The following is a 27233-nucleotide window of genomic DNA, read 5'->3' as shown; positions in this document are numbered from 1 at the left end:
AGGAGGATTCAGCGGCTTGAGCAGCCGTCCACAGGGCGAACACGAAACCAAGAAGGCAGAGTGAGGTGAGCAGGCTGGCGGGGTGAGTGCCCTGACGCCGGCCCCGAACCCCTTCCCGCCCCGCTCCCTCCTTGACAGGCTGCCCAGAGGAAGGGGCAGAAGTGCCCGAGACTGTGCTCTTGGTAGTGCCCACTCGAGGGCCTGGGGGGCAGCATTGACCCCTGGGTCTCACCCGCCTCTGTTTGCCTTCTTGGTTTCGGACACGCCATCCCCCTCCCCCCAGGAAATAAACCCCAAACGAAGCAAGTGATAAATGCCAACATACCAACGGGCAGGGGGCATCTAATCCGGGTGCGCCTTGGTCTCCCTTATCCCCTTTAGCCCCTCGAGATCCTTTCTTTCCCCGCTCCCCCTGTAAATAATGATTTAGTCCAAGAAAACACAACAACATCAACACTTGGGGATGAGTCCCACATTCGAGTTAGAGGCAGAAAGAAATGGAATAAACAGTGGTTGTGGTTAATTCTATCCCATAGGACAGGGTTAGGGGTCAGTACTGACCCGCTCCCGGCCAGGACCCTGACAAGGTGGCCGGGGCAGGGGGTAAGAGCAAGGAGACTGGGAGAGAGAGAAAGAGAGAGAGAGAGAGAGAGAGAGAGAGAGAGAGAGAGAGAGAGAGAGAGAGAGAGAGAGAGAGAGAGAGAGAGAGAGAGAGAGAGAGGGATGGGGTGAGAAAGACAGAAGGAGAGAGGGAGGGAGAGAGAAAGGCTAGGACAGAGCAGAGAGAGAGAGAGAGAGCACTTGGCAGGGAGGCAGGGGCGGCTGGCTTGCTGACGCCACGTCCTGAGACATCTGTCTGGGGGAAGGGGGGGCCCTTCCTTCTCTTGGAGCGCACTCATTCAAGAAGTGGCTGCTAGTGACTTTTGTCCCAGCCACCCCTCGCCCCTTGCTATTCCAGGAGTCAAGTCTAGATTTGAGTTCGAGGGACTGCGCGTACATGAGTGTGGGGACGACACGTGCCCCTATACTGTGTGTGTGCCAGTGGCACAGGCCCAGGAACTTGTGTGCATGTGCCTATGTGTGTCTGCACATGTGTGGTCCCGGGTGGTCGCTGGTTCTCGGCAAGGCAACCCTGGCTCCTCCTGTGGGGGTCGGCTCCATCCTGGTCCCTCGCCTCCCTCTACTCCGGGGCTGTGGGGGCGTCTGGGGAACGGGCTGGGGTTGGCTTTTCCAGGGTGGCCCTTCATGGAAACTGTTCTCTAGGGTCCATAGCGTGGGGACTCTTGGTGTCACCCAGGGCCCGGGCCTGGAATGCTGGCAGGAGAACCTTGCAGGAGCTCCCAGGAGGTTCTGCCTGTTCCTTGGCCTGGCCTGCCTGTGCGTGTCAGAGGACACGGGACAGGGCCTGGCAGTGCTGTGGCCACACACGAGCATGGTGCCACGAATCGGCCCCAAGTAGGGGATGAGCATGGCGGCCAGCAGCCTGCTTGGAGGAGGCCCAGGATAGCTGCCACTGCCACCCCCCTGCACCCCACCCCCAGGACCCTCTTGGGTCAGGCAGTGCAAGAGGCAGCACGTACTCCTAGGTTCAAAGGGGGCTCTGGGTCCCTCTGGGTTAGTGGTTCGGGGCTGGTGGTGGCCACGGCCCTCACCTTCAGAGGGACAACTGACCTGGGGGGGGCAGTTCTGAGGGTGCAGGACATGGCTTCACATGGGAGGTCCATGGAGACATCGCAGTAGTAGCCTGAGCCATAGCCACTCTGCCTCCAAGCCCAAAAAGCCACAGGGAGGAGGGGGGGCGCCAAGAGGCGGGGGACAGGAGAGGCTGAGCGGCAGAGCTCTCTCCCGGAGGCCCAGGGCGTGGAGGGGGGACAAGAGGAAGTAGATCTGGGCTGGGGAGCAGGTGGGCAGGGCCGAGGGAGGTGGCATCATGATGGTGGGGCGGTCACATTTGGGGGCGGGGTGCTGACGGAGTCGAGGAAGGAGGAGACAGGCCTAGGCCTGGAGAGACAGTAAGAGGGAGAGGGGGAGAGGAGGCGAAGGGGCCTTGGGAGCCGTGTGGATAGATGCACGCATGCATGCATGCACCCCCCACCCCATCCCACCGGGAACAGTGCTGTCACATGCATGCCCATGCACGATCTCCGTCCCCCCGCCTCCGGCCCCGCATGCTTGACCGACAGTTGGCTGGCACACACACACAGCTGCACGGCAGCATTCATTTTCCTGAGGCCCAAAGGACTAAATCCTCCCTACCCTGGGGCTCTGGAAGAAATCCTTCATTCTAGAAACTTCTAGGCGCAGTGCACAAAAATGCGGAGAGGGAAAGGAGGTGGCCTTGGTGACGAGGCCGGATACTTCTTTCCCCTCCTACGTGTGTGCCCTTAGCAGAATCCTGCCACCACCTTGGATCTGGACCAACACAAAGGGGGGCTTCCTCCCCGCCATGACAGGGGAGAGGGAGGTCACCCTACCCCTAGTGGGATCTAGAAAAGCACTTCTGTGCTAGGTGGGTCTGGGGTCCGGGGAACAGAGCACAGGAGAGTGCAGGCCTCTGACAGGTCCCCTTGGGCCCGACATGGGAAGGAGTCCCCCACCCCATATGTGGTGAGGTAGGGGGCAGGGGGCAGGCTTTGTATACCTCTGGCCTCACCTCCACCCCTGGCCCTGTCACTCGACCAAAATCCCTCTCTTCTGGGGTTCCAGCCACCCCGCTCTGGGAGAACAAGTTCTCGGGGGTGTCGAGACGGGGGCACATTCTCCCCTGATGTTCTGATGTCCCGAGAGAGTAAGACAAGTGGCTGCTTCTTGTTGGGGATAGGGCTGGGTCACCCCAGCAGTGCTCAGGGCTGACTCCTGGGTTTGTGCTTTGAGATCACTCCTGGTGGGGCTTGGCGCCCGCACATGGTATAAGAGATTGAACTAGAGTTGGCTGCATGCAAGGCACGCACCTTCGCCCCTGTACTGTTGCTCTGGCCCACGCACGAGCTGTTTCTTAACTCAGAAACCTACTCCTTGCAGAAAGTCAGTGCAACGAGCATTATGATGCTCCCCAAATAAGGGTCCCACAGCGGACTGTTTCCTGCACTGGCATCGTCTCGCTAACTTCTGCCAGCCAGGAGAGCCGTGTAAAAACTTACACAGAGGAAGTGGAGAAGAAATATTTTCCCACCTACCCCGGGCCCCACGGGCTCGTGAGTGCTCTCTGTACCTTCAGCAGGAGAAGCTCTGCCCCCACATCTCCTCCACCCGGGCCAAGGGCGGTGCCTGCCCTGCGTGTGCCTCGGGAGCAGTGCAGTGTCGGGAACACGGCCTGTGCCCGCCTCAGTGCTGCAAGCCAACTGAGAGGGTCTTAGGGAACAGGGCTCCATGCTAGGGACCGAACACAGCGCAGAGAATCAGAAACACACAGGGAGGGAGGTTAGGAGGCTGCCAGAGGTGGAATGATCACATCTGCGAGTGGCTCAGAATGCCACAGAAGGGACGGTGGGCTTTCCTGCCCACCCTGGCAGGCAGAGTTCCTGGGAGCAGGTCTTCTCTCACTACAGCGTACTCCCACGGGCAGTCTGCAGGGCAGCCCGTTTCTAGACTGTGCAGGATGAATGGGATAGCTCGGAGCAGGGCCAGGGAGAATTCAGGGACACAGAAAAGCTCAATAAATACATCTTCCATGGACTAGGAAGGTGTTACTCTATACAAGCACGCTTATTTCTTCTCTCTTCCTTCCTTCCTTCCTTCCTTCCTTCCTTCCTTCCTTCCTTCCTTCCTTCCTTCCTTCCTTCCTTCCTTCCTTCCTTCCTTCCTTCCTTCCTTTCTCTCTCTCTCTCTCTCTCTCTCTCTCTCTCTCTCTCTCTCTCTCTCTCTCTTTCTTTCTCTCCTGTTTCATTTCTGGGCCACACCTGGCAATGCTCAGGCTCTGTGCTCGGGGATCACTCCTGGTGGTGCTTGGGGGACCATACGGAGTTCTGGGGATCAAACTCGGGTCAGTTGAGTGCAAGGCAAATGCCTTAACCTGCAGTGCTGTCTCTCTGACCCACAAGCACACATTTCTATGCATGAGCTTGGCCAACTGGGGTTCGAAGGTGAGCGTGAAGACCTGGGTTCTAAAAACTCTACCTTCGCTCTGACAAGTCAGAACCTTTCATTATCGATTTGGGTCTTGATTCTCCATTTTCCCACCACACTTCCTTTCCTATGCTAAGCCTTTAGACCCTCGTGCCTCAGAAGATGTTCTTGGAATGCATTGCCCTCTGAGGACTCATTCCAGAAAGAAACCCAAACATCACCCCTTGGTCAGCTATAGTTCAGTGATTCCTGCGTGGCTCACTGCCGTGGTCCGTTTCACATAGCATCGCGTGGGTACAGCCCTTTGAGAATGGTGTCCTTGTACAGATGCAGAAATCAAGGCAGAACAAGAGACCTGAGCAGACATAATTTATTTCCAAGTCCTGCCTCCTCTCGAGAGAAATCATGGCAGGAGACTCTTTTTAAAGAGCTTCTCACTGCTGTCTACTTATCCTGGCCACTGGCATTCATTCTCTGTCACCGGGAGCTTGAGATGCCCGGTGAGGCTAAGTTTCCGGGGGTCAGGACCAGGGGGTGATGGGTTGAAAAGCATCCCTTAAGGGGTTGGGGGTGAGCCGACCAGGGATGCAGTGTCTGGCTGCCAAGGCTAATTCACTGGCCATGGTGGGATTTGGAGCCTCCTGACCATTCAGAAAAAGTCGTGCTTCAATTTCAGGATTAGGCCCCAGGCTCCTGCCGGCCATGGATTAAGTTCCAAGACTACAAGGACTTTTAATTGAGGATGATTTAGCAGGAAAAACTGCAGGCACCAGTGAGGTCAGGGATCTCTAATTGATCATTCCACCACATCGGGAAGACATTAGTGATGAGAGAGCTGAGGCACATGGCTCAGACTCACCCGGTTTCCTTTGTCCCCAGGTGGTCCGTGTAAACCCTGCAATAAATCAGAGGGACAAAAACGAGTTCAGGATAAGACCTGGGGATGGGGGGGGCGGGGCGGTGCTTCCTCCAGGGCCCCAAGGCTCTGTCTGAGGTCTGATTCTTCCAAGATAGCCTTGGCTGGGAAGGAGCAAAGGCGAAAACTGCTCAGGGAACTCAACCTAGAAGCAAAGGGAGAGTCCTGGGCCAGGCTGACGGGGCCAGTTCAGGTTTTCCCGCTGGTGCAGGACCAGCCCCTCCCAGCTCCCTCCTGGGAGAAGGATTCTGAGGTGCTCCCCCCTGCCCCCCTGCTCTCCTCCCAGGCCCTGGGAGCAGCCTCACACACTCCCTCCCAGAGGAAGTCACTCTGGGGATTGTCCCCAGTGCCACCAGCGCAGGCAGAGACCAGGGGGGGTCACTTAGCCAGAGCCAAGCTGTCCGGGCACGGGAGGATCACCAAGCTGTTGTCGGGAAACCACAATCGTGGTTCTCTCAGGGGGGACCAAAGAAATGGTTTTGGTTTGGGTTCACGGCAAACCCGGCGGTGCTCAGGGTTTACTGCCTGCTCTGGGATCATTCCGGCAGGGGGTCAGAGCACCTTGCAATGTCAGGGGTGGAACCGGCGTTGGCTGCAAGCAAGGCCAGCGTCTAAACCTCTGTATTGTCTCTCCAGCTCACAGCAGATTGAATAAAACCTTTCGAATTGTCTTGGAGCCCAACCCTGACGGTGTTCAGGGATCCACTTGGTGCTGGGGGCTGAAGCCCACGCCTCCCACCCGTGGGGCATGCGCTTTTACTGCTGAGTCCCACCCCAGGCTCTGTTGGTCTTGAATGAGGGGGCAGTGGGATGCTGGTGGCCACACCGGAATCCTGGATGTGAGGCGGCCCCTGCCGGAGGGTCAGACCTCTGGCACATTCGGACGTGAGACATTCACTGCTCTGGACGGTCCCCGGGCTGAGGACCTAGACTCCCTCCCACCCAGGGGCCGTGTGTATTGACTTTGCCTTGTGCACTGCCAGCAGTGGGTCGGAATCTGTAGGCCCCTTGGCTTTTGGGGATTCCCACGGGGCCCCGAGTTCCTGCCGCAGGGTCTGGGGGTGGGGGAGTGGGCCGAGTGGAGGGAGAGACCCGGGTACCCAGGAAACTCACAGGAAGCCCGGCTGCTCCCATTGGTCCTGTCATCCCAGGGTCACCTTTGCTGCCCTGTGGGAGAAGGAAGTCATGAGCCTCCCCTGAGTGGTGACAGACTGGCCACCGCACTGTGTCCTCCCGGGTCCCTGAAGGGGGCCTGGCTGGGCTGAGATATGCAGGGGCTCTGGCGGCCCAGGACTGCCACTGACAGGAGCAGGGAGACCCCAGGGAGAGGGGCAGGGAAGGGAGGGGCCGGGTTCTGGGCAGCCGCAGAGTGACCACCCCTCCCCCGGAGCCTGGACGTCTCAGGGAAGCCTCTGCCCCTGGCCCTTGCTGTCCTCCCCACCCGCTACTGTGTCTCCCGGAGCTGAGGGATGGAGCATCTCGGGGGGACTCTGCCAGGCCCACTTGCTGGCCCCAAGGAGGAGCGGGGGGCACCAGGGCAGCTGGGAGGAGCCGGCACCCGGCACCCTCATGGGGGCTCATCCTCGCTGCTGTGAACAAAACCCCCGATGACTTGGCACTGTCCCCCTGCCTTTCCTGACACCTGCACTTGGCTCTCTGCGCCCACCCCAAAGCATACAAAGTTCAGGGGCGCCCGAGCATGCGGTCCCACGGGATTTGCCAGACTCAGCTGGTGTTGGTACTGGGGCCCAGAGCGGAGTGGGGGACACTCTTGGGGTCTCTGTCCCTCCCTACTGTCCCGGGGCCCACATCTGCCTGGCTCCCATTCAGGATGTCGGGAGGATCCCGGGACTGATGGAAGATAGGGGTGCTGGTGGCGTTAGGAGGAATGGACGGGAAGGCCGAGGCTAACGGGGGGATTCTGCACGGGGGTCAGCCCATGCTGGACCGACTCTTCCCTCTGGGGGTCGCTGGGCACTCACCCTCTCTCCCTTTGGTCCCACTGGGCCTGGAACTCCAGTTGGTCCCGGAGTACCCTGGGTGGGGGTGAAGGAGAGCAGAGGTGATGGTGCTGGCCCGGGGGGCCCTGGGAGCCCCGCCTGGTAGAGCCAAGCCCAGAGGCGCAGTTTTCAGGATTGGCCAGGCTCGCTGAGGGCCGTCATCCAACTGGCCCTTCGGTCGGAGAGGAGCTGTTTGGGCTCGGGGGCCAGATTCGAGGAAGGAAACCCTCTGACTTCCCAGCCAAGCTTGCCAAGGCTGAAAACAGGAGGAGTTGATACCATCCCGGGGCGGGGGGTGTCCGGGGGCTGCACCCCGGGCGCTCTCAGCTCCACATGCAGCGAGGGGGGGGTCTTCATGCCACAGACCGAGGCGGGCACAGCACACAGGCAGGCATGGAGGGTCATTCAGCTGCGGTCCCCACCCCCGGCCCTCCCCATCCCGGCTGCACTGAGAGGGGCTTAGCAGGTCTGGGGCTGCCTGACTCTGGCCTGGAGGGGGTCGGGGCCCCATGGGGTCTGTGTGGCTGACACGGGTGCATGAAAGACCCCCAATCCCTCTCTTCATTCCTGAGCCTCCATCGCTCTGCAAACCACGTTGGGCGGGTGCCAGGGGGCAGTGGCCCGTGCCGGGGGTAGGGAGTGGCTGTGAGAGGTGGGCGAGGGCCCGTACCATACACTATGCGAAGAGAGAGCGAGAGCACGTGGTCAGCAGGAGGAGGGGAGCAGGAGGCGAGCAGGGACACCCCACGTGAGCGATGTGGGAACTGCAGGGGGGATGTGGGTCAGAGCGGATGTCCCAGGGCCCCCGGGGGCTTCAAGGCCTGTCTGCAGGACCTGGGTCCTCTGCCTCTGCATCAGCAGGTGAACACACGCCCTCCATTCGCCCCCTGACACGGGGGTGGCCATGCACGCAGGTGGGCACTCTCGGGCGGGACAGGGGCCTGGGGGGCTCATTCCTCCCCTCTCCCCCTTTAAATTCCTGACAATGTTTGTTTGAGCAGAGTTAGTGCCTGGGCACGGAACACGACGGGACGGGAGGCCTGGGGGAGCATGACTTGGGCGGAGGTGCAGGGGCGGCAGGGATGTGGGGGCTGGAGGAGAAAAGCCACAGCAGAGACGGCAAACGGGAGTGTGTGAGCCAAGTGTGAAACCCAAACGGAGGGACCGTGGAGACGGGGGTCCGGGCTCGGCGTCCCCTTCTTCCTCAGGCAGACAGGCAGGAACGGGCTGAAATGCTGAGGGGTTGGCTCTCGGGCCCCCACTAGCTAAGCTCCAGGCGTCTGTGGGCGTCCCCTTGAGCCCCACGGCCTCCAGCTCCGCTCAGATCCTCAGGGAAGACTCGCATCAGTGGGCCGCGCCCCACACACTCAGCTTCCGTCCCCCCCACCCAGAGTCACTCCCGCCCACTCGCCCGAGCCTTATCCGAGGAGGAGACGCTCGCTCTGACCCTGTCCTGCAGGGCAGAGCTGGGACTTGAGCACTGCCAGGGGCAGGCCCACGAAGCACGTGGACGCTCCCTTGCGGGGCGTCCAGCCTCTGGTCCCTTGGAGGTCAGTGGCTTGAAGAGTCTCCAGGCTTTTCCGAGTCTAGTGTTAAAGCCTCTGCAAAGAGTGAAAGCTTGACCCCTTCCTTCCCTAGCTGGAAGCCCGGGTTGTCTTTTCCCTGCCCAACTGCTATGAAGGTCAGTGATCTGAGCATTGTGGGGAGGCAACTGGCCCTGGGTCTGCTGGGTGCTCTGGGTGTAGCGGGGAGAGGCCGTTTCTGAGATGTGGTCCTGGTTTGTCCCAAGTCGGGCCGAGGTGCTTCCTAGAGAGACCCGGAGAAGGCCTGCTCTCCAGACTCAGAGCAGCCGGCGGATCTTGTTTCTACTGCAGCAAGGCCCCGGCCGGTTTGCCATGGGGTGACCGGAAGTAAGAGGCATGGTCGTTACAGGCCCACGGACGCCCCTGAGGACCAGTTCTGCCCTGCCCTCCGGTGCGGCCTCCCTCCCTCCCTCCCTCCCACTGCAGACTGGAGCTCCCCCGGGAGGAGGCAGCCCTGGCAGGCAGCAGAGACAGCTCACAGCATGGAGACACGCGGCGGGGAGCACACAGACACAGGGGGGTTGGCAGGAGGAGCAGGGTGCCCCCCCTCCCCAGGCCTGGGTTCTCAGACTCAGCTCAGCCTCCCACCCCACGTCTCCCGACCTGGAGGTTCAGAGGGAGGACCTGGCTGGGTCCTGCAGCAGGTGACCTGCAGCCACCTGGGTACAGCGGGAGAGGGTGGTGGGAGAAAGCAGGCACGACTCCTCGGGAAAACAAGGCCACAGGGACAGACGAGAAGGACCACAGGCTGGGGGCGGGGGCGGGCGGGGGTGGGTGGGGGAGGGGTCAGGGGTCATGAGTGACACTCACCGGTGGCCCAGGCCTGCCGTCCAAACCTGAAGCTCCCTGGACGAAGGGAACAGTTGGGCCGAAAGAAGGGGAAGGGGGAAATGGGAGGGAGAGAAAGGGAGCGGGGAGGGGAGAGGTGAGTAAAGCGGTGGCTCCGGACAGACACACGCTGGTGCTCGACACGGGGGGGGGGGGGGGGGGGGACAGATGACGCGTCCACATGGAGACCAACAGAAGCATGGAGACGCTGCCTGCAGTGGGGAGGGCTGCCCTGCTCCTCCCTGCCCTGCGCCCGTCCCCACAGAGCACTGGGAGGAGGTGGGGGACCGGGCGGGGGCTTGCCTAGCCTTTCTGGTAAATCCCCTGGGACCCCGGGAGGCTCCGTGAGGGCCGAGCTGATGGGGCCGACAGATCCCCGACTCAACTGCCCGCAGAGCCAAGCCCGGGCTCTGGCCCCAGACGGGGGCTCTCGTAAAGGCCCGGGGACAGCTGGCAGGGACAGAGGTGGATGGCTGGTGTCCCCTGGAGCAGACTGGCTGGGGCCGAGGTGGCCAGCCGGTGTCCCCCGGAGGTTGCTAGTACAACCGAGTTGCGAGGCTGACCTGGCTGTCCAACCCCTGATCGAATAATTTCACAAATCATTTCCTTCATGTTAGAAAGTGGGGTGACCCCGTAGAGCAGGCAGGTGGCCAAAGGAGAAGATTCGAACACGGGGCCCTCATTCCCCACAGGCAACGGTTCGTTGACCTGAAGAGGCTGTCCAGGGTCTGCTCCTGCCCCTCCCTGAGGCTGTCTGGGGGCATGCACAGGCTGAGGACGTCTTGTTTGTTTGTTTCCTTCGGCTGGAAAATGTACTTCCCTGCACACCCATTTTCTGGCGCCCTGTTGCCTAGGACCAGATGTTCGAACACGAGCGATCGGGCTCTTTGCTTTTTCTGGGGCATCGTGGTGGGCTGTGCCACCTGTTTGCGTGCCAGCCCCTGCTTGGGCTCTCCAGGGTTCCCTACCAGCTGGGGGAACGTGTGACTGAGCCAGGGGGTGGAGGGGGGTGAGGGGTCCTGAGTCATTCCAGACACACTAAGGCATGAGGAAGCGTCAGCAAAAAGCATTCACTCTGGCGACAGCCAAGGGCCCAGCTCAGCTCGCCTGCATCGATGCCCACGAGAGGGACCTGGTCTTTGCTCCCATCATTGGATTCCTGTGGCGACATGAACCCCATCCGCCAAGTGGGGGGGGACTGAGTGCCCCAAAATGCCCCTGGCTCCTCACTGCTCTGGGGGCAGGACCAGCTTTGCATGTACCTGGGATGGACAGGAGGCCCCAGTGTGGCCTCTGGTCCTGCCCTGCCACTGACTTCTATGTGACCTCCAGTGACCCACTGCCCCCTCAAGGCCCATCAAGGAAAGTGACAGGAAGCCTGGTGAGACCCCTGCCAGATCTCGCGAAACCAAAAGTGTGCCGAGCCCACCGGGGCCTGGGGGATAACGGAGCACAGCGGCCCTGGACTCCAGGAAGGCAGCGAGGAGGCCAGCAGCCTTGGGGCGCTGTCCAGCCCCCATCTGGCAATGCAGAGGCCCTCTCAGTGGTCCCCCATCCCTGCTAGGGGGAGTCTGGCCCGGGCAGGCTGAGAGCAGAGATCTGGGGAGCAGAGCAGCGGCTGACCCAGGGTCCCTCCGGGGCGGGGGTGGGGGCAGGCCCTGTCCCCGTGGGCTCAGACCCGAGGGTCCGGCCTGCAGCTCTCATGGGTGCCCCCGACGAGGGCTCCCAGTGGGGCCTGGCCTGGCCAGCACCCCCGGCTCCAGGCACTCAGACAGGGCCAAAGTCTGCGGCCCGGCTCCTCGGGTAAGAGCACGCAGCTGTGGGACGCTCTGGTGTCCGGTGGTCTCCCCGAGGGCCTGCCCAGCGCCTGGCCCGCTCAGGGCCCCCGGATACTCACGGGGAGGCCCAGCGCCCCTCGGTCTCCTTTTTCTCCCTGGATGCCTTGCTCTCCCTTCGCTCCTTCCAGTCCCACTTCCCCCTAAAGGAGAGAGAGATGGGGGGTGGGGGGGTCACAGAAGGCACGTGCTGGAAAGCCCACCCGTATGTTCTGGGGTCCTGGTGAGGAGGGGCAGCAGGGAGGAGGGACTGCCACAGAGGACCCCCAGGCCTGAATTCTTAGCTCTGTTGGGAGTGTCCCAGGTCGCCCCATAGTTTGCTGCCCCCGGCCCCAGCCCCAGTCACACAGCCAAACCTCACGAAGGGGAGGGGGCTGGGAGGGATGCAGAGCCACAGGGGAGGGGCGAAACCCCAGGGCAAGGCCAGTTCAGCATTGGCAGAAGTGATCACTCGCAGGACAATGGGGGCCGGGCAGTTGCTACAAAGGCACCTTTCAGCAGCTCCCAGGCCCCCAACATCACTGGGAGAAGAAAGGGCTCTGGTCAGCAGCCCTCTATCGTGTGCCCTCACCCGTACTCAGGGGCGAGGGCGGGAGGGCCAGGCTACGTGGGACAAGGCTCCGTCCTCAGGGAGTGCTGAGTCCCAAGGCTCCCTGGTGCTGCTGGGACGTACAGGGCTCTCCCTGCTGTCCTCACACACGCCACTGGCACACTTAGGGGAGGGACCACCCCCTTCTGAAGCCCACCCTCTCTTCCCGCTGCACCCAGCCCCCTGCGCCGTCTTACCTTTGGTCCAGGAACGCCCTGGAGGCCCTGTGTGGGGAACCAAGACAGGAGGCTTAGGAGGAGGTCTGGGGTGCAGCCCACATCCTTGTCTATAGCTGGGGCTCTGGGAGAAGGCTTCGGGGTGGGGGTCTGAGTCACCCTCTCCACAGCCCCCACAGGGCCCCCACCGGCATCTCAGAGGAAACAGCAGAGAGAAATGAATAGATGTAAGGCGCGAGGATGCTCCCCCAAGTCTTGCACTCCTGGGTCCTGCTGCCACCTCGGCCAAAGGCCGGTGATGCCCACAGAACCCCGGGCACCTGCAAGGACCAGTGTCTGCTGGTGCAGAGCCGGAGGACCTCGGGGTGAAAGGCAAAGGGGCTCCTGCAAACCCCTCCTCTTGTCACCTGTAACCCGGGAAGCCAGACCCCCCCGCCACACACACACCCCCCACCACACTGGCTGGTTTAAATGGGTCCTGAGAGGGGCCTGATGAACTTCCGGAGGAAGATCCCTGGAAGTGGTGTGGGGGCTACGAGACCCCACGCTGGGAGGAGGAGATGGCAGTAAACGGAGCTGTGTGAAGCCCCTGATCGCCAGGGAGTGGGACGGGAGGGACCCAGTAGCAGTGGGCAAAGAGGCTTACGGGGGACAAGAGGAGGGCGTCACACTCACCGGAGGTCCGGGAGGCCCTTCTGGCCCAGGTGGCCCAGGAAGCTGGAATAAGAGGGAGACGGTGAGTGGACAGGGCTGTGGGCATGGCCGTGCCTTTGGTTGGGACCATGAGTCAGAGGCCAGAGTGGTGCCCTGGAGTCACCCAGAGGGAGTTCGCACAGGACAGAGACGCGCCAGCCTGCACAGGGTTGGGGGCACCAGACAGCCCTGCTGGGACCGTCCTCGAGCGTCTGGAAGACCACGGAGTGTCCGCCCTAGATCCTGCTCACTCCCGGCCACGCGGCCTAGAGCTGAGTGAGAGCTCTGGCCTCCAGGGCCCCCGGGACCCTGCTGGGCCCACCCACCACCACTCCCCGCGGTACTGAGCCAGAACCACTCTGCCGAGCTGGGGCCTGCCTGGCCCCCTCCGGGCATCTCCATTGCAGACCTTTGTTCCCGAAGAGCAGAGCTTGGTTACCCGGAGCAAGGGGGGGCTGCTGAGGAACATCCCCGAGCACCCCCAGGTTTGGAAGAGACTGATGGAGTGTTTCTCGGAGGGCAGGCGGGCACGGGAGGGTGAGGCAGGCCGTGGGGGGAGGCCAACCTCATGGCCTCTCTCCTGAGCCTGCCACTCCAGAGGCTGGAAGGGGGCCTGCCCCCTGCTTCCTGCCCTGGTCACCCCACTTCAGAGCTGCCACTTGCTGTGAGCCACTCATCTGCCCAACGCCGAGTTGCCTGCCACGTGGCCGGGACAGGGACCCCAGGCCAGACAGGCAGCCCCTCCCCCTGGGGAAATTCAGCCTGCAGAACCTCAACTCCCCTTAGAAAGCACTTCCAGTGTCTTATTATAAAGACCTCACACACCTCCACTGCGATGCCGGTTCTACAAACCTAGGCACGAGTCAGCATTCAAATAATTGCACACACTCCCTGTGCTCCAGGCCTGTTTGACTCTATGATGGTTTTGAAAATTTTAAAAATTAAATTTAAAAGTAGGAAAAACTAAAGTCATAGTTCCCATTTCAATAGTTTATAAATTAAAGAGAATCGAGGGCCCAGAGCAATTAGTACAGCGGGTAAGACGCTTGCCCTGCACGCAGCCAGCCCATGTTCCATCCCCAGTGTCCCAGATGGTCCCCCAGCTCCGCTAGGAGTAATTCCTGAGCACCGTGCCAGGGGGAGGAAGCCCTGAGCAACACTGGGTGTGCCTCCAAAACAAAACACAAACAAACAAACAAAGTTGAAAGAAGGAAGATGAATAAAAACTCACACTTATCTATCTGGCAGAAAAGGACAGCTAATATTTGGCTTTCTTTCTGCTTAAACACATAAAATGTGTTTGAATGGATGTTTATACTTAGGGTGACATTATATCTATAATTTCGTTCTCTGCTCTTTTTCACTTAACACGACACTCATTTTCCCATATTTTTCGGGGGGAATGTGCCCCACCAGGCTCCTTTTAATGTTGATGTGGATTCATTAAGTGGAATAAATGAGTTGTAGGCCAGCCAGGCCTGAGCCGTGCTTGGCATCAGGACAGCCTGAGCCTGGAGACCATTATTACCATTAGTATTATGACCATAAGCTATTTGATCATTTCCTTCTCGTTAGAAATGCAGGCTGTTTCTGATTCATCTTTAAATACTTCTGGAAGAATTTTTTTTTTGCACACTAGGCTTTACTTGCATTTAAGAGCGTTTCTTTAGGAGACAGCATCTCTCAATGAGGAACATGCATGTTCTATAATCAGGCCTGTTTTGCTAAATACTGACAGGGCTAGTGACTTGAAGTGGCGACAGGGCCCTAGGGGACCTCTCCAGGGACAACAGCTTGGTGGTCTCTGTCTCGGCTTTGAGATGGCGCCTGGGTGGCCCAGCACCCATAAAACACGACTTCCGGTACATATGCTTGTGTTCTTTCTTTTAAGTTTTATAGAATTATGGTGTTTGGGCCACACCCAGTAGTGCTCAGAGTTTACTCCTGGCTCTGTGCTCAGGGGTCACTTCTGGCAGGGCTCTGGGTCATATGGGGTGCAGGATGGTACCTGTGTTGGCTGAGTACTGCCCACTGCACTGTCACCTTTCTCTTCCTTCCTTCCTTCCTTCCTTCCTTCCTTCCTTCCTTCCTTCCTTCCTTCCTTCCTTCCTTCCTTCCTTCCTTCCTTCCTTCCTTCCTTCCTTCCTTCCTTCCCCTTTCTTCGCTTTCTTCCTTTCTTCCTTTTTCTTTCTTTCTTCCTCTCCCTCCTCCCCTCCCAGTTAAGAACCCCTTGTCCCCTCCACTGCTTGCAGGGGTTCTGAGGCCCCCACATACTAGTGTCTTCTGTAGCCTTCCTGCCTTTCTTCCTTGAACCTATAAATAGTTATCATTTCCTCCCGTCTCCAGAGAACCTGCTCCCACCCTCACCACCTGGCCTGTCCCCCACCTTGCCCTGCCCCAGAAGGCCCACCTAGAAGCTTCTAGGCAAACGTGTACAAAGCCTTCCAGATGCTGCCTAAATGTGCCTCCTTGGGGGTGCATCCCCCAGCCCCGAGCTGCTGGGGGCTGCATTTTCCTCTCTATAAACTCCAGTACCTGGAGTACTATTGGGGGCCCAATCAACAGGGGAGCCGGGAGACCCCCCATGTGGGCACAGGGAGCATTCGGCTTCCCACCCACTGAGGGCAGGCGTCCGTTTCCTGCTAGAACACGACGGTGTTGTCTTTGCTGGAGACGCATGTCTGTGTGCTGGGGTCACTCAGAGAGTCCACATACCTCTGCTCCTGAGTCCCCCTTCTCCCCGGGCTCTCCTTTCTCTCCCTGTGGGCACAAAACACCAGGGGTGGGTGCCCGCACTCAGGCCTGGGCACGTCTCCTCACTTCCGTGGCCAGGCTGGCCTCAGTCACCCAGAAATGTGTAGAGGCTGTTGCGGTCAGCGCAGAGGACAGAGCACCAAGGCTCCAGGTCTGGGGTTCCGGCACACAGGGCAGCTCCTGTGTGTGGAGCTGGCAGCACGGTCCTCTGTCCCCCAGGGACCCCATAACCAACATCCTGTGTCAGACAGGATGGACTCTGACACTCATGATTACGGGATAACTTGTATGACAGGATGGCAGCAGATTGATCAGCAGCATGTTGACATTATGTTTAAAATATATCACATGGGGCTGCAGGGACAATACAGCAGGTAGGGTGCTACACCCGGGTTCAACCCCCACCACCCCATATGGTCCCCGAGTACTGCCAGGAGTGATTCCTGAGTGCAGAGCCAGGAAGCCAGGAGTAACCCATGAGCATTGCTGGGTGTGACCCCCAAACAAACAAACTCCCAAACAAAAATATATTACACACAGACATACTTACAGAATACTCAGAAATATGCACACACACACACACACACACACATGCACACACTTGCCCCATACATACATACATACATACACACACATACGTACAGACATGCACATATATACACACCCATGGAGATAGACACACACCTCCACTCATACACAGACATACAATATACACACCCAAAGGCACATGCACACTCACACACATGTATACATGTGCACAGACTCAGACCCAGAGATACACTGGCATACACAAACACAACGTTGTCACCCTCATCTGCAGACACACGAACACACACTCATAGACACAGTCACACACGTACACAGGCACAAAGCGACACACGTGGCCACATTCCCACCCAGACACACAGGCACACACACAACCGGTTGTGCTGGCCCATGTGGACACTCCCTCTGGCCCTGGCCTGGAAGGACAGGCAGGCTGCTGGCCAGGGTCAGTCATCTGGGGCTGTCGGGAGATGGGGCGGCCTCTCACACATGCAGGGGGGTAGCCCGTGTGGGAAGCGAGAGGGTCATGCTGCTCTCGGAGCTGAGGCTTCCCCAGTGCTCGGAACAGTACAGCCCATGATGCTGATGGCTCTGGCAGAGCCCCGGGTCGGGGGATGGCTGAAACCCCAGCCCCCAGCACCTGTGGGGGAATGCGTGAGGAGCAGAGGTGGCTCCGCTGAGGGTCCAGCACAGCTGGGCACTGGCAGGAGCTGCCCGGCCGTGCAGGGGGCGCTGAGGGGGCACCCTGGGTAGCCCAGAGTTGCAGAGGCAGTGTTGGTCAGCGGTGTGAGGCGTGCCCACCTGCCCAGTGCCCGTCGGGGCGGCAGCCATCCAGGGACCCCCAGGTCTGTGTCGGGCTCTGGTGCTCGTTGGAGCTGCAGCCCTGGTTGACACTCAGACGCCCGCGCCCTGGGCAGGTCTGGGGGTCCCCCGCCCCTGGGCTGGGCTGAGCACAGCCCTCGCTCGGCCTTACCGTGAATCCCGGCAGCCCGATGGGGCCGGGCAGCCCTGTGGCCCCTGGTCTGCCTGGGCTGCCTGGTTCTCCTTTCTCCCCAGTTGGGCCATCCAGACCCTGCGGTGGGCAAAGGTCTCAGTGAGCAGGTGTGCGATTCACGGGGGCGTGTGCGGGGCCCGGTGGCATGGCTGGAGGGGACCCCTTGCATACCCGGGAGCCCCGAGGCAGGGGCAGTGGGTGTCCAGCAGGACTTGGTGAAGGTTTCTGTTCTGTGCATGCATTGAAGACCCCCCCGCTCCCCCCACCCCGCCCCCAGCAGCCCAGCGAGGAATCCTGGAAGCCGGGCTTGTGCCATCTCAGAGATGGGCCTGGGCACCCTCCGAGATGGCAGAAAAGGCCCAAGAGCTCCTGAGGGCTGCCTGTGGGGGGCCCTGGGGAAGCCCCCACCCAGCCCCCAGCCCTGGCTGTCCCCCCCAGTACTGTGCTCAGGCAGCTTGCTGCCGTGGGGGCCCCTGCGACACTCACCGGAGAGCCCGCCTGGCCCGGCTCCCCCTTGGCCCCCTTCTCTCCTGGGCTCCCCGTCTCTCCGCCTTCTCCCTTGGTGCCTGCAGGCCCGGCCTTTCCCGGGGGGCCTTGGGGACCGGGCGGGCCCATGTCTCCGGGTTTGCCTCGAGGCCCCTTTGGAAAGTAACAACACTCGTTGGAAACGCTGATGGAGAGAGGTGAGAGAGACAGAGGGACAGACAGTGACAGAGGGACGGACAGAGACACAGAGACACAGAGAGATAGACAAAGACAGATAAAGATAGACAGATGGACAAGAGAGACAGAGGTAGACAGAGAGAGAGGAAGAGAGAGAGATGGGGGGGAGAGAACACTGAAAGGAGGAGCACAGAGACCTGCTCTCGGGGTCGGCTGGACCAGGTGAATACGCGGGTCTCCGGCCACCATGAGGGCCATCAGCACCCTCTGGGCAGCAGGGTGGCACCCCCTTCCCTGGCCCTCCCTGCAGAGCTCACAGCAGAGCCGGGTGCTCTGCTGCCCTCCCTGGGCAGGGGCCCTCGATGCTTTGGCAAGTGTCCATCTGTCCTTACCTTTTCCCCGTCATGGCCTGGAGGCCCCGGCAGCCCGATCTCCCCCTGTGGTGGAGCAACACAGGTCACACTTGGGTCACGGGACACGCATGTCCCCTCAGTGCTCATGTCTCAGCACGCACCCAGCAGCAGCTGCACCTTGTCCCAATGGCAGGGGCCAGTGCTCGGGGCCAGACAGCCTGGCCACGGGTGGTGTGGGTGCCACAATCCTTGTTTGCACCACAGTGTCCACGGCCCCTTCGAGCTCGGCCCTCCCTCCTTGGGCTCCCCCAAACCTGCCCTCCAGGCCCCCTTCATCCTCACAGCTCAGGAGGGTGAGGAAGGAGAGAAGTCTGCCCTCAGAAGGCAAAATGATGCAAGTGCGGACAACAGAAAGAGAGTGGGTGTGTTGTCTGGACAGACTGTGTGTGTATGTGTGTGAGAGAGAGAGGAGGGAGAGAGAGAGAGAGAGAGAGAGAGAGAGAGAGAGAGAGAGAGAGAGAGAGAGAGAGAGAGAGAGAGAGAAGGTGTGCAAGTATGTGAGTGTTCGAGTGTGTTTGTCTGAATGTGAGTGTATAGTGTGTGAGTGGAATGTGTGATTGTGTGGTTCTGTGTGGACTGTCAGTGTGTGGGGCAGGGTGTATGTTTGTGAGCATGTGGGTGAGTCTATGTAAGCATGTGTGAGAGGATGTGTGTAAGCGTGTGTGAATGTATGTGGGTGTGTGTGAGGGTGTCAGTGTGAGTATGTGTGAGAGGGTGTGAATATGTGTTAGTGAGCATGTATGTGAGTATATGTGAGAGGGTTGTGTGAGTGTGTGAAAGGGTGTGTGAGTGTATGTTTGTATGTATGTGTGAGAGGGTATGTATGAGAGAAGGTATCTATGAGGGAATGTGTGAGGGTGTGTGTGAGGTGTGAGGGTATGTGTGAGGGTGTATGTGTGTGAGAGGGTATGTGTGAGTGTGGTGTGTGTGTGTGTGTGAGAGAGGGTATGTGTGAGGGTGTGTGTGAGTGTGGTGTGTGTGTGTGAGAGAGTGTGTGTGAGGGCAGGTGTGAGGGTGTGTGTGTGTGTGAGAGAGAGAGAGAGAGGGTGTGAGTGTATGTGTGTGTGTGAGTTGTGAGGGTGTGTGGAGACAAGCGTTACCTTTTGGCCTGGGGTCCCTGGAGCACCAGGTGGGCCGATTTGCCCGGGAAGACCAGGTGGGCCCTAGAAAAACAGAAATGGAAGTGGAGGCGCGGTCTGGTGAGGAGGGGCCCGGGCGCATCTGAGGCTGCTCCTGGGAGCTGCCTCTGGCGTCTCCCGCTGGGCAAACACTGCAGAGGCAGCGCCAGGAGCTGCAGAAGCGAGCAGAGATGCCCCAGTGAGTCTGGGTTAGAGGGGGCAGGCGGGGGGTGCTAGACCCCTGGCTGTGCTGCTATGCCAACGTTTCTGACCTGGGGGGCTCATTGCCCTCTGGGGCCCACAGGATATATTCCCAGGGGCCACAGGTGAGAAGTGCATACGTGGGGGGCCACAGCACAAGATCAGGGGGGCAGCCGATAGGAGGGGGTCACAGGAAGGAAATAGGTGGGGCCAGGCGAGATAAAGGGCCCTGGCCCCCAGGGGCTCCAGGAAGACACAGTCATTGGAAGGGCCCCAGGAAGCAGCCTGCAGGGGCCGCAGTGGGCAGCTCCTGGGAGGAGCCAGGAGGAGGTGATGAGTGCAGGGAGAGGCAGGCAGGAGCTCAGCGGGAGACCCCAACACCCTCTGCCCCTGTTCCCCCTCTCCCCCCAGGCCTCTGCCGCCCCCAGCCGGGGAGGCTCACCATCAGGGCCAGCGTGCGGATCTCCTGGAAATGAACAGCACAGGGTCAGTCAGAGGGGGCAGAGTGGGCACGCCAGCCGAGGGGCCTCCGTCCAGTCTTGGGGCACACGGACCCTCTCGGCAGGCTCAGTACCTCCCAGCCCCGCCCCACCCCACACCTGGCCCAGAGGTTTGCAGCCACATCTCACAAATGCTGCTCCGGGGTCTGTGCCCACCGGCCTCCCTGGCCCCCACACCTGCTGCTCCACTGAGGGAGGGGAGAGACCCCCTCATTCTTGTTTGCACACAGGGACCCTCCGTTTGGGAAATGGGAGGGGGGTCGGGGCCACACCTGGGGGTGTTCAGGGCTTACACCTGGCTCTGTGCTCAGGAGTCACTCCTGGCGGGACTCAGGGACCCTACGGGTGCCGGGGATTTGCACCGGGGTCAGCCATGAGCAAGACAAGCGCCCTGCCCGCCGGCCGTTCTCTCTCCTGCTTCATGGCGGCCCGCCTTTGCTTTTTGCTCTTTCTCTGAGCTCTGGCATTTCCCAGACAAACACAATATAGCAAAATAGGAGCCCCCTCAAAAATCAACCCCCGGGACCACTGTTGGCCTCCGCCAGACCTTCTGCTCTGGAAACACAGGCACAAAGATTCCTTCGAACCCAAAACTGAGAGGCCGCAAAGTGTGGTCACTCGACCTCATACCTCTTCATCCTCAGCAATGGAAAACAAATTATCTAATGCTTCCTTTTCAGCAGGTCTGACTTTAGGGGAGAGACTCTCCAAACAGTAATAGTGAGTTTTGTTGAAATATTGTATGCAATTAAAATGAAAGTAAAGTGAAATTTATTAGTTACACAGGCGGGGGGGGGGCTTAGGGTGGAGGGGCTAGGGGCGTGGGGAGGTTTGGGGTGTGAGGGGGCAGGGTGGAGCTATACTGGGATTCTTGGTGGTGGAATATGAGCACTGGTGAAGGGATGGGTATTCGAGCATTGTATAACTGAGATTTAAACCTGAAAACTTTGTAACTTTCCACATGGTGACTCAATAAAAAATTTAAAAAAAAAAAAAGATTCCTTCGAATGAGGGGTCTCGAGCCCCAGAGTCGCTCGGGGCTCTGGGGGACACCAGGCGATATCTGGGGACACGTTTAGGTGGCTCTAAGGAGGGGTGGACACGGCTGGTCTTTGGGGCTAATGAGTCAGGCCCGCCCTCCGGACACCTGCCCCCAACAACGTCCTCACAATGGCCGGAAGACCACCAGGTCCGAATGGGAACCGTGCAGGATGAGGGACCCCTGCGAAGGTCGTCCAGCTCCTGGGTGCCCTCCTGGGCAGGAGACCTGGCCAGCTGGGCTGAGAGACGGAGCCGGTGCACCCTGGGGTGCTGATCCCTCCCGCGCACCTGGAGCGCCTCGCTGATGTTGCCGTTGTAGCCCACCATCTCGCCTTTGCCCGGTTCCCCCTTGGCGCCCTGCAAGACAGAGGAGGGGGCGGGCCCGGGTCAGCGGGTGGCCCCAGCACAGGTGCAGGGGACAGAGTGGCAGGGGTAGAAACGTGCCAGCCTGTCCCGGGGTCCAGAACCCCCCGAGCAGACCCCGCATGGGCAGCTGGACCTCGGTGGGTGGACCAGCCCCCGGATTCTGCGATCCTGTGATCCTGGCCTGGTCGCAGCCTTCCCCTGGCCCCTCCCAGGCCCGGCCACGCCCCTGTGACTCCGGGGAGGCCCCTCCTGTGCAGTGCCGCTGGGTGGGACGCCACGTACCGGGGGGCCAGCGGGTCCCTGCACTCCAGCTGCTCCGGGATCCCCCTGTGGACGGAACATGGGGGTAAGGAAGGGACAAGGGGACAGGTCACTCAGGTGGCCCTGTATTTGCAGCCGGGCAGGCGGCCCGGGCACTCTGCTCCCTCCCTGGGCGGGCACAGACGCCAGGGGTCACTCATCCCTCACCCTGCATGAACCATCTCCCTTTCCAGAACCTTCCGTCCCTTCCCTGTGGGGCTCTGTGGCCCCTCTGTCCCCTCCACCCTGGACAGTCCTCTGGGGCCATGGAGGGCCTGGCCGGCTCTCCTTTTTGAGGTCCCTCTGCTTATGAAAGGCCCCATCTGCGTGGGGCGGGGGGCAGTGCGGGGCACTAGCAGGGGTCAGGCACGTGGCGCGCCCCCCCCCGGCTCGGAGCTGGGGTGTCCGTCATGGAGACCCCGATAGCGGGGAGTTCCAGCCCCAGAGGGACACAGCCTTCCACCATTCCCCGCCGCCCCCCCCCTCGCTCAGCATCGGAGAGGAGGGGAGGAGCCGGGCCCTGGTCTCTCCCCAGCCCACATCTCTACCCCTCAGCACGTCTGCTGTCTCCAGAAGGTTCTCTAAGGACGGCCCAGTGACAACCCTGCACCCGACTCCTGTGGGGGCCTGGCTGTGGGGGGTCCGGTTCCAGGACACTGACACGGCCGTGCTCATGGCCGGGCCTCCGTACCTTGCTTCCTTGCTGTCCAGGGGCCCCGGCCTGGCCCTCAGCGCCAGCTTCTCCCTGGGGAAGGAGGGCAGGGCTGAGGCGTGGAGTGCGGCAGGTCAGGCCTCTTCCACTGCATGGGCTCCTCGCTCCCCCTCCCTTGGGCCCCGCCCAGGGCTCCCCCAATATCCCGACACCCTCCTCCTCCTGCTTCCGCCCCAGTCACTAGCACCTCCCGGCCCCCTCAGGATACCAGCCCAGGAGGGTCTCAGCCCCCCACAGAAGCACTGATCCCCGCAGAGATGCTGCCCCCAACAGAGATGCTGACCCCTACAGAAACGCTGACCCCCCCAGAGATGCTGCCCCCAGCGATTCTGACCCCCATAGAGATGTTGGCCCCCCAGAGACACTGACCCCCTCACAGAGACGCTGACCCCCCCAGAGATGCCGACCCCTCACAGAGGTGCCGACCCCTCCTTAGAAGCCCAGCCCACACCTCCCAGGGCTGCTCAAATCCAGCGGCCCCTGCTCTGGGGGTCCCAGCCAGGTCTGCAGGCCCCTCAGTGCAGGGAAGTGGCGGGCGGTCCATTACAGGGGGGGCCCTGCTGCACCTGGCTGACTGCTCAGAGTCTGGGGCCGGGTGTGGGGGGGGGTCTCTCTGACTTGGTTATGTCACCGCCACTGGGATAGGGGCTACCTGGGGGCAGCCCCCCGGCCTGCTGACCCTCCTGAGCCAGCGCGGGCAGTAGCAGGGGTCTGGGACACAGAGGATGCACGTCGAGGTGCCGTTCCCCAGGAGAGACTCACCTTTGGCCCCGGGGGCCCCGGGAGTCCTGGGGGTCCGGGCTCCCCTCTGCCTCCTCCAATGGCGTTTCCTGCGTCGCCCTTCTCTCCCTGAGGGCGAGCGAGTGAGTGAGCGAGCGTCACCGTTGGCACCCCTGGCTGCCAACCCCAGGGCTCGGCAGTATCCCCGCACCCGACACCCTGGGGGGGCCAGTGAGGGCTGGTGGGCCCAGGGGCTCGTCAGGGCAGCCCGGAGCATGCTCAGTGATGCTCCGGGCTGCCCCCGCCCTCAGCGTGTGGGGAACCTCTGCACAGACCCTGACCGGAGACCAACTAAAACGGGGCGGAAGTGATAGTAAGTACAGCAGCGGGGGCATTTGCCTGACACACGACAGACCCGGGTTCGATCCCTGGCATCCCATATGCTCTCCCGAGCACTGCCGGAAGCAATCACTGAGCGCAGCTGGTTGTGGCCTCCAAACAAAATAAAGCGTAGCCACTTTCTGGCTACTCAGGCCCTCCCCTGTGGCCCCCATGATCTCCCCTCCCGGAGAATCTGGCTGTGTTCCAGTGCTGCTCCGTGCCCGGTCCGGAAGGGACGGGGTGGGCATGTGAGTGCAGTGGGCAGTGGGCATGGGCCCGCGGCCAGACTCACCTTCTGCCCCAGGAGTCCAAGGAGCCCGGGAGTGCCCGCAGCCCCCTTCTCGCCCTGCCGAGGAAACACACAGCACAGCTCTGGGATACCTCCGGAATGCTCTAGAAGGACCCAGAAGCCAGGCCTTCCTCTCCTTCCTCCCTGGCCCTCTGAGAGCAACCTCCAGGAGGCCTCTGCTTCCTGGGGCCACCCCTCGGTCCCTGCTCCTTCCCCAGACCCTTTCACACGGGTGACAGGGTGATGGCCTGTGTCACTGTCTCATGCCAAAGGCCAAGACTGTCCCTTCAGGGCTGTGCTGGGGCGTCCAGAGGGCCTTATCCAGGGAACCTCTGGGCCCTACTCTGCCCTTGCACTGCGGGTGGCCTGGAGGCCCTCCTAGCCACTTCCTCCCTAGGGAGAGAAAAGGCCCCAAACTTCTCAGAAAGGAGCACTGTAAGAAGCTCGCCTCCTTGTTTTCCCGGGGGCCGGAGTGATAGTCCAGCAGGGAGGGCGTTTGCCTTGCATTCAGCTGACCCGGGTTCGATCCCCGGCATCCCATAGGGTCCTCCAAACACTGCCAGGGGTAATTCCTGAGTGCAGAGTCAGGGGAGACCCTCGAGCATTGCCAGTGTGATTCAAAAAGAAAAACAAACAGAATCTCGTTTTCCCCAGAGCTGCCGCTGAAGGCCCTAACCCCCCCGGCCCTCCAAGTGTGGCTCCTCAGACAGAGCGGGCTGGGCTAGGAGGTGGCTGGTCAGCCTGGGCCCCTGACTCAGCAGGCCCCGTGTGCTTGTCTAAGGGGGAATCAGGACACGAACAAGTCGGGTGGGCAGAGCTGGGGCTGGGGCGCTGTGGACAGGGGCCCCAGGAAAGCCGGAGAGAGGCCGGCCCGGCTTCCCGCAGCCGGTCTCATCCGCCCACTGCCTGGCGGGAAGGCATGCCGGGGCCGGCCACCCAGTCTGCGCCCTCGGTCCGGGCAGCTGGGGCACACTTGGCGTCTCTCTGCCGTGCCTTCTTCCTCAACCCCAGCCACGGAGCCTTCTCGACGCGGGCCGGCATGCCCCCCCGCTAGACTAAGATGCTCCTTCACTGCACAGCTGGGCCCCATGGCTGACCCCCTTAAAGAAAAGCCAGGGAGCTCTGTGGTCGGGAGACGGCTTCTCTGGCCCCCGAAGGTCGGCACTGGCTCTCAGGGGTGGCAGCTGCTGCTCTGAATCTCGTATTTCCTAGATGTATCTGACCGAAGAAACATTTTTCTTTTTTAAAATTAGCAGGTTTTTGTTTTTGTTTTGTTTTGGGGTCACACCTGGCCATGCTCAGGGCTGACTCTTGTCTCTGCTCTCAGGAATTACTTCTGGCGGGGCTCGGGGGACCCTATTGGATGCCGGAGATCAAACTCGGGTCCAACATGTGAAAGGCAAGCGCCCTCCCCACTGTGCTATCTCTCCAGCCCCTGGAAAAGTTTTCAAGTCTCCCTCCCTCCCTCCCTCCCTCCCTCTTCCTCTCTGCCTCTCTCAGGGGCCACACCCAGCAGTACTCAGAGCTGTTCTGGTCCCAAGCTCAGGAGTAACCCTTGGCCCTGCTTGGGGCCGTACGTTTTGCTGGGCCTAGAGTGGGCGTGTCTGCACACAAAGCAAATGCCTTGACCCTTTTATTTACTTTTTTTTTCTTTTTGGGTCACACCTGGTGATGCACAGGGGTTACTCCTGACTCTGCACTCAGAAATTACTCCTGGTGGTGCTTGGGGGACCATATGAGATGCTGGGAATTGAACCCGGGTAGCTGCATGCAAGGCAAATGCCCTCCCCGCTGTGCTATCCCTCCAGCTCCGTGCCTTGACCCTTGTACTATCTCTCCGGCCCAAGTTACATCTTTTTAATGTGGCGTTCAGGTGGGTCCCCCATGTTCAGGGGCCTGAGGGCCGCTTCCATGGATTTGGTCACCTGAGTTGATGATTCAACGCCAGGATGCAGAGGTACAAGGGCCCAAGCGGGCACAGGCGTCTGTGCCTGGAGGTGCCCAGGGGCCCTGTGTGTGGCTGGAGGTAGAGCCAGGCTCGGCCCTGAGGAAGGCCTGTGTCCTGACCCGTGTACCGTGTCCCTGACCCTGTCAAGTTCCATCTGTTATCATCCCGGATCAGGGTCCTTCTACCCTCCGACACCAGCCTGGCATTCAAACACGCTGTCCGAGGGCAAGAGAGAGAGGACAGGGGTTAGGGACTCGCCTGGCACGCTGCTGACTCAGGTTCCATCCCTGGCACCCAGGTGGTCTTGCCAGAGTCAGCCTTGAGCACTGCCAGGTGTGTTCCCCCAACCAAAGCAGAAACCCACCAACCCCGCAATGGTGCAGTGTCCTAGACAGGCCCGTGACGTTGTCGCTGGGGTCCACACTGCTGTCCGTGGGGACTGGCCAGGTCAGGGGCAGAGGAAGGCAGCACCATCCTGGCCACAGACAGGCCTGAGCTCAGCTCAGGAAGGCCCCACTCCCGGGCTGGCCTCAGGGGGCCCAGAGCAAAGCCCCAGGAGTCCGGCCCGCCTCCAGCCCGCCCTGCTCCATGCAGCCCAGAACGTTCCCTGGGGTTCGGTACCTTGGCTCCTGGGGTCCCAGGCTCACCCTGAAGGGGGAGAAATAAAGGAAAATGGGTGAGAAAATGGGAGCACAAGGCAGGAGGAGCTTGAGCGGCTCCAGGGGCCACGGCTCCAGCTGGGCGCTGCCCACCTGCCTTCCCTGAGGAAGATCCCCCCAACTTCGGCAGAAGGGGCGGGAGGCCTGAGGGGGCGTTTGGCTGTACACAGACGCCCAGACGCCCAGGCGTGGCACTCAGTACAGTGGCGGGCCTGTACTGTCCCCTCAGTACAGGGGAACCTGCTGGGGCCAGCCGAGAGGCGCCCGGGATGCAGGGGCTGATGGGCTCACTGCCCAGTGCTCCTCAGGCCACACCCCAGTGTAAGCCAGAGGGCCACGTGCCAGCGTCAGGGTGTTCAAAAGTGAGAGCCTCATCCACTCCCAAGGAGCCTCGAAGCCCGAGCTGTCCAGCTTCCCTCTGCACCCCCAGCTCTCCACCCAGCCCCTCACAAGGCGCCACTGACCTTCATCCCAGCCACCGCGATTCCTGGCGCCCCCTGGAAGAGAGAAAAGTCAGGTGTGGGGAGGAGGGGGCGCCCCCACCCCCGCCCAAACAGCGCCCCGGGTGAGGAGCGGGATGGAGACCCAGTGGGAGGTATGCCTGTGTGGGCCTGGCACCCACCCGGAGGGGGCTGCCGAGCTCGGGGGGACATCCTAAGAGGCCCCGGGAACACCACTGGGGTCTCCTGTGGGGCCCCCCAGCTCCTGGGGGCATGACAGGCACTGTGTCCGGGGAGCTGGGCAGGGGGGTAGTGGCGTCACTGGGGGAGGGGAGGAGGGCGGGCGAGGCTAGTGGGCTGGGACGGCCCCTCTCCAGCACCCCAGGTGTGTGTGCAGGGCCCAGGGCTGGGAGAGCGCAGGGGCTGAGTGCAGTTTGCTCCTGAGCCCTCCCCGCACCTGCTCCCGGGCGGGCGAGCAGGCTGCTCACTCAGGAAACCCAGCG

The 27233-nt window shown here is 61.1% G+C and overlaps 1 protein-coding gene across 4 annotated transcripts in view; it reads right to left on the bottom strand.

The window, feature by feature from the left end:
- LOC129404887 (collagen alpha-1(XIII) chain) overlaps window positions 1-27233 on the bottom strand; it is a 65942-nt gene that overhangs the window by 5172 nt on the left and 33537 nt on the right. Inside the window, exons 15-35 of one of the 4 annotated variants that reach the window (XM_055138845.1) lie at window positions 26755-26787; window positions 26253-26279; window positions 23687-23740; window positions 23056-23142; window positions 22273-22326; window positions 21564-21608; window positions 21204-21272; window positions 19817-19840; window positions 19156-19218; window positions 18035-18079; window positions 17466-17618; window positions 16959-17057; window positions 15401-15445; window positions 12668-12709; window positions 12014-12040; window positions 11290-11370; window positions 9375-9410; window positions 6964-7017; window positions 6095-6148; window positions 4925-4960; window positions 326-412 (exon numbers count right to left, since the gene is read on the bottom strand). In XM_055138845.1, coding sequence (XP_054994820.1) covers window positions 326-412; window positions 4925-4960; window positions 6095-6148; window positions 6964-7017; window positions 9375-9410; window positions 11290-11370; window positions 12014-12040; window positions 12668-12709; window positions 15401-15445; window positions 16959-17057; window positions 17466-17618; window positions 18035-18079; window positions 19156-19218; window positions 19817-19840; window positions 21204-21272; window positions 21564-21608; window positions 22273-22326; window positions 23056-23142; window positions 23687-23740; window positions 26253-26279; window positions 26755-26787 — 1215 coding nt within the window. The remainder of the gene's footprint in view (window positions 1-325; window positions 413-4924; window positions 4961-6094; window positions 6149-6963; window positions 7018-9374; window positions 9411-11289; window positions 11371-12013; window positions 12041-12667; window positions 12710-15400; window positions 15446-16958; window positions 17058-17465; window positions 17619-18034; window positions 18080-19155; window positions 19219-19816; window positions 19841-21203; window positions 21273-21563; window positions 21609-22272; window positions 22327-23055; window positions 23143-23686; window positions 23741-26252; window positions 26280-26754; window positions 26788-27233) is intronic. The other 3 variants (XM_055138846.1, XM_055138847.1, XM_055138848.1) reach the window with 3 other exon arrangements.

Source organism: Sorex araneus, chromosome 5 (assembly GCF_027595985.1).
Source record: "Sorex araneus isolate mSorAra2 chromosome 5, mSorAra2.pri, whole genome shotgun sequence".
Taxonomy (NCBI): Eukaryota; Metazoa; Chordata; class Mammalia; order Eulipotyphla; family Soricidae; genus Sorex; species Sorex araneus.
Note: the sequence above shows the minus strand (reverse complement) of the source record. Positions and strands in the feature narration are given on the sequence as shown.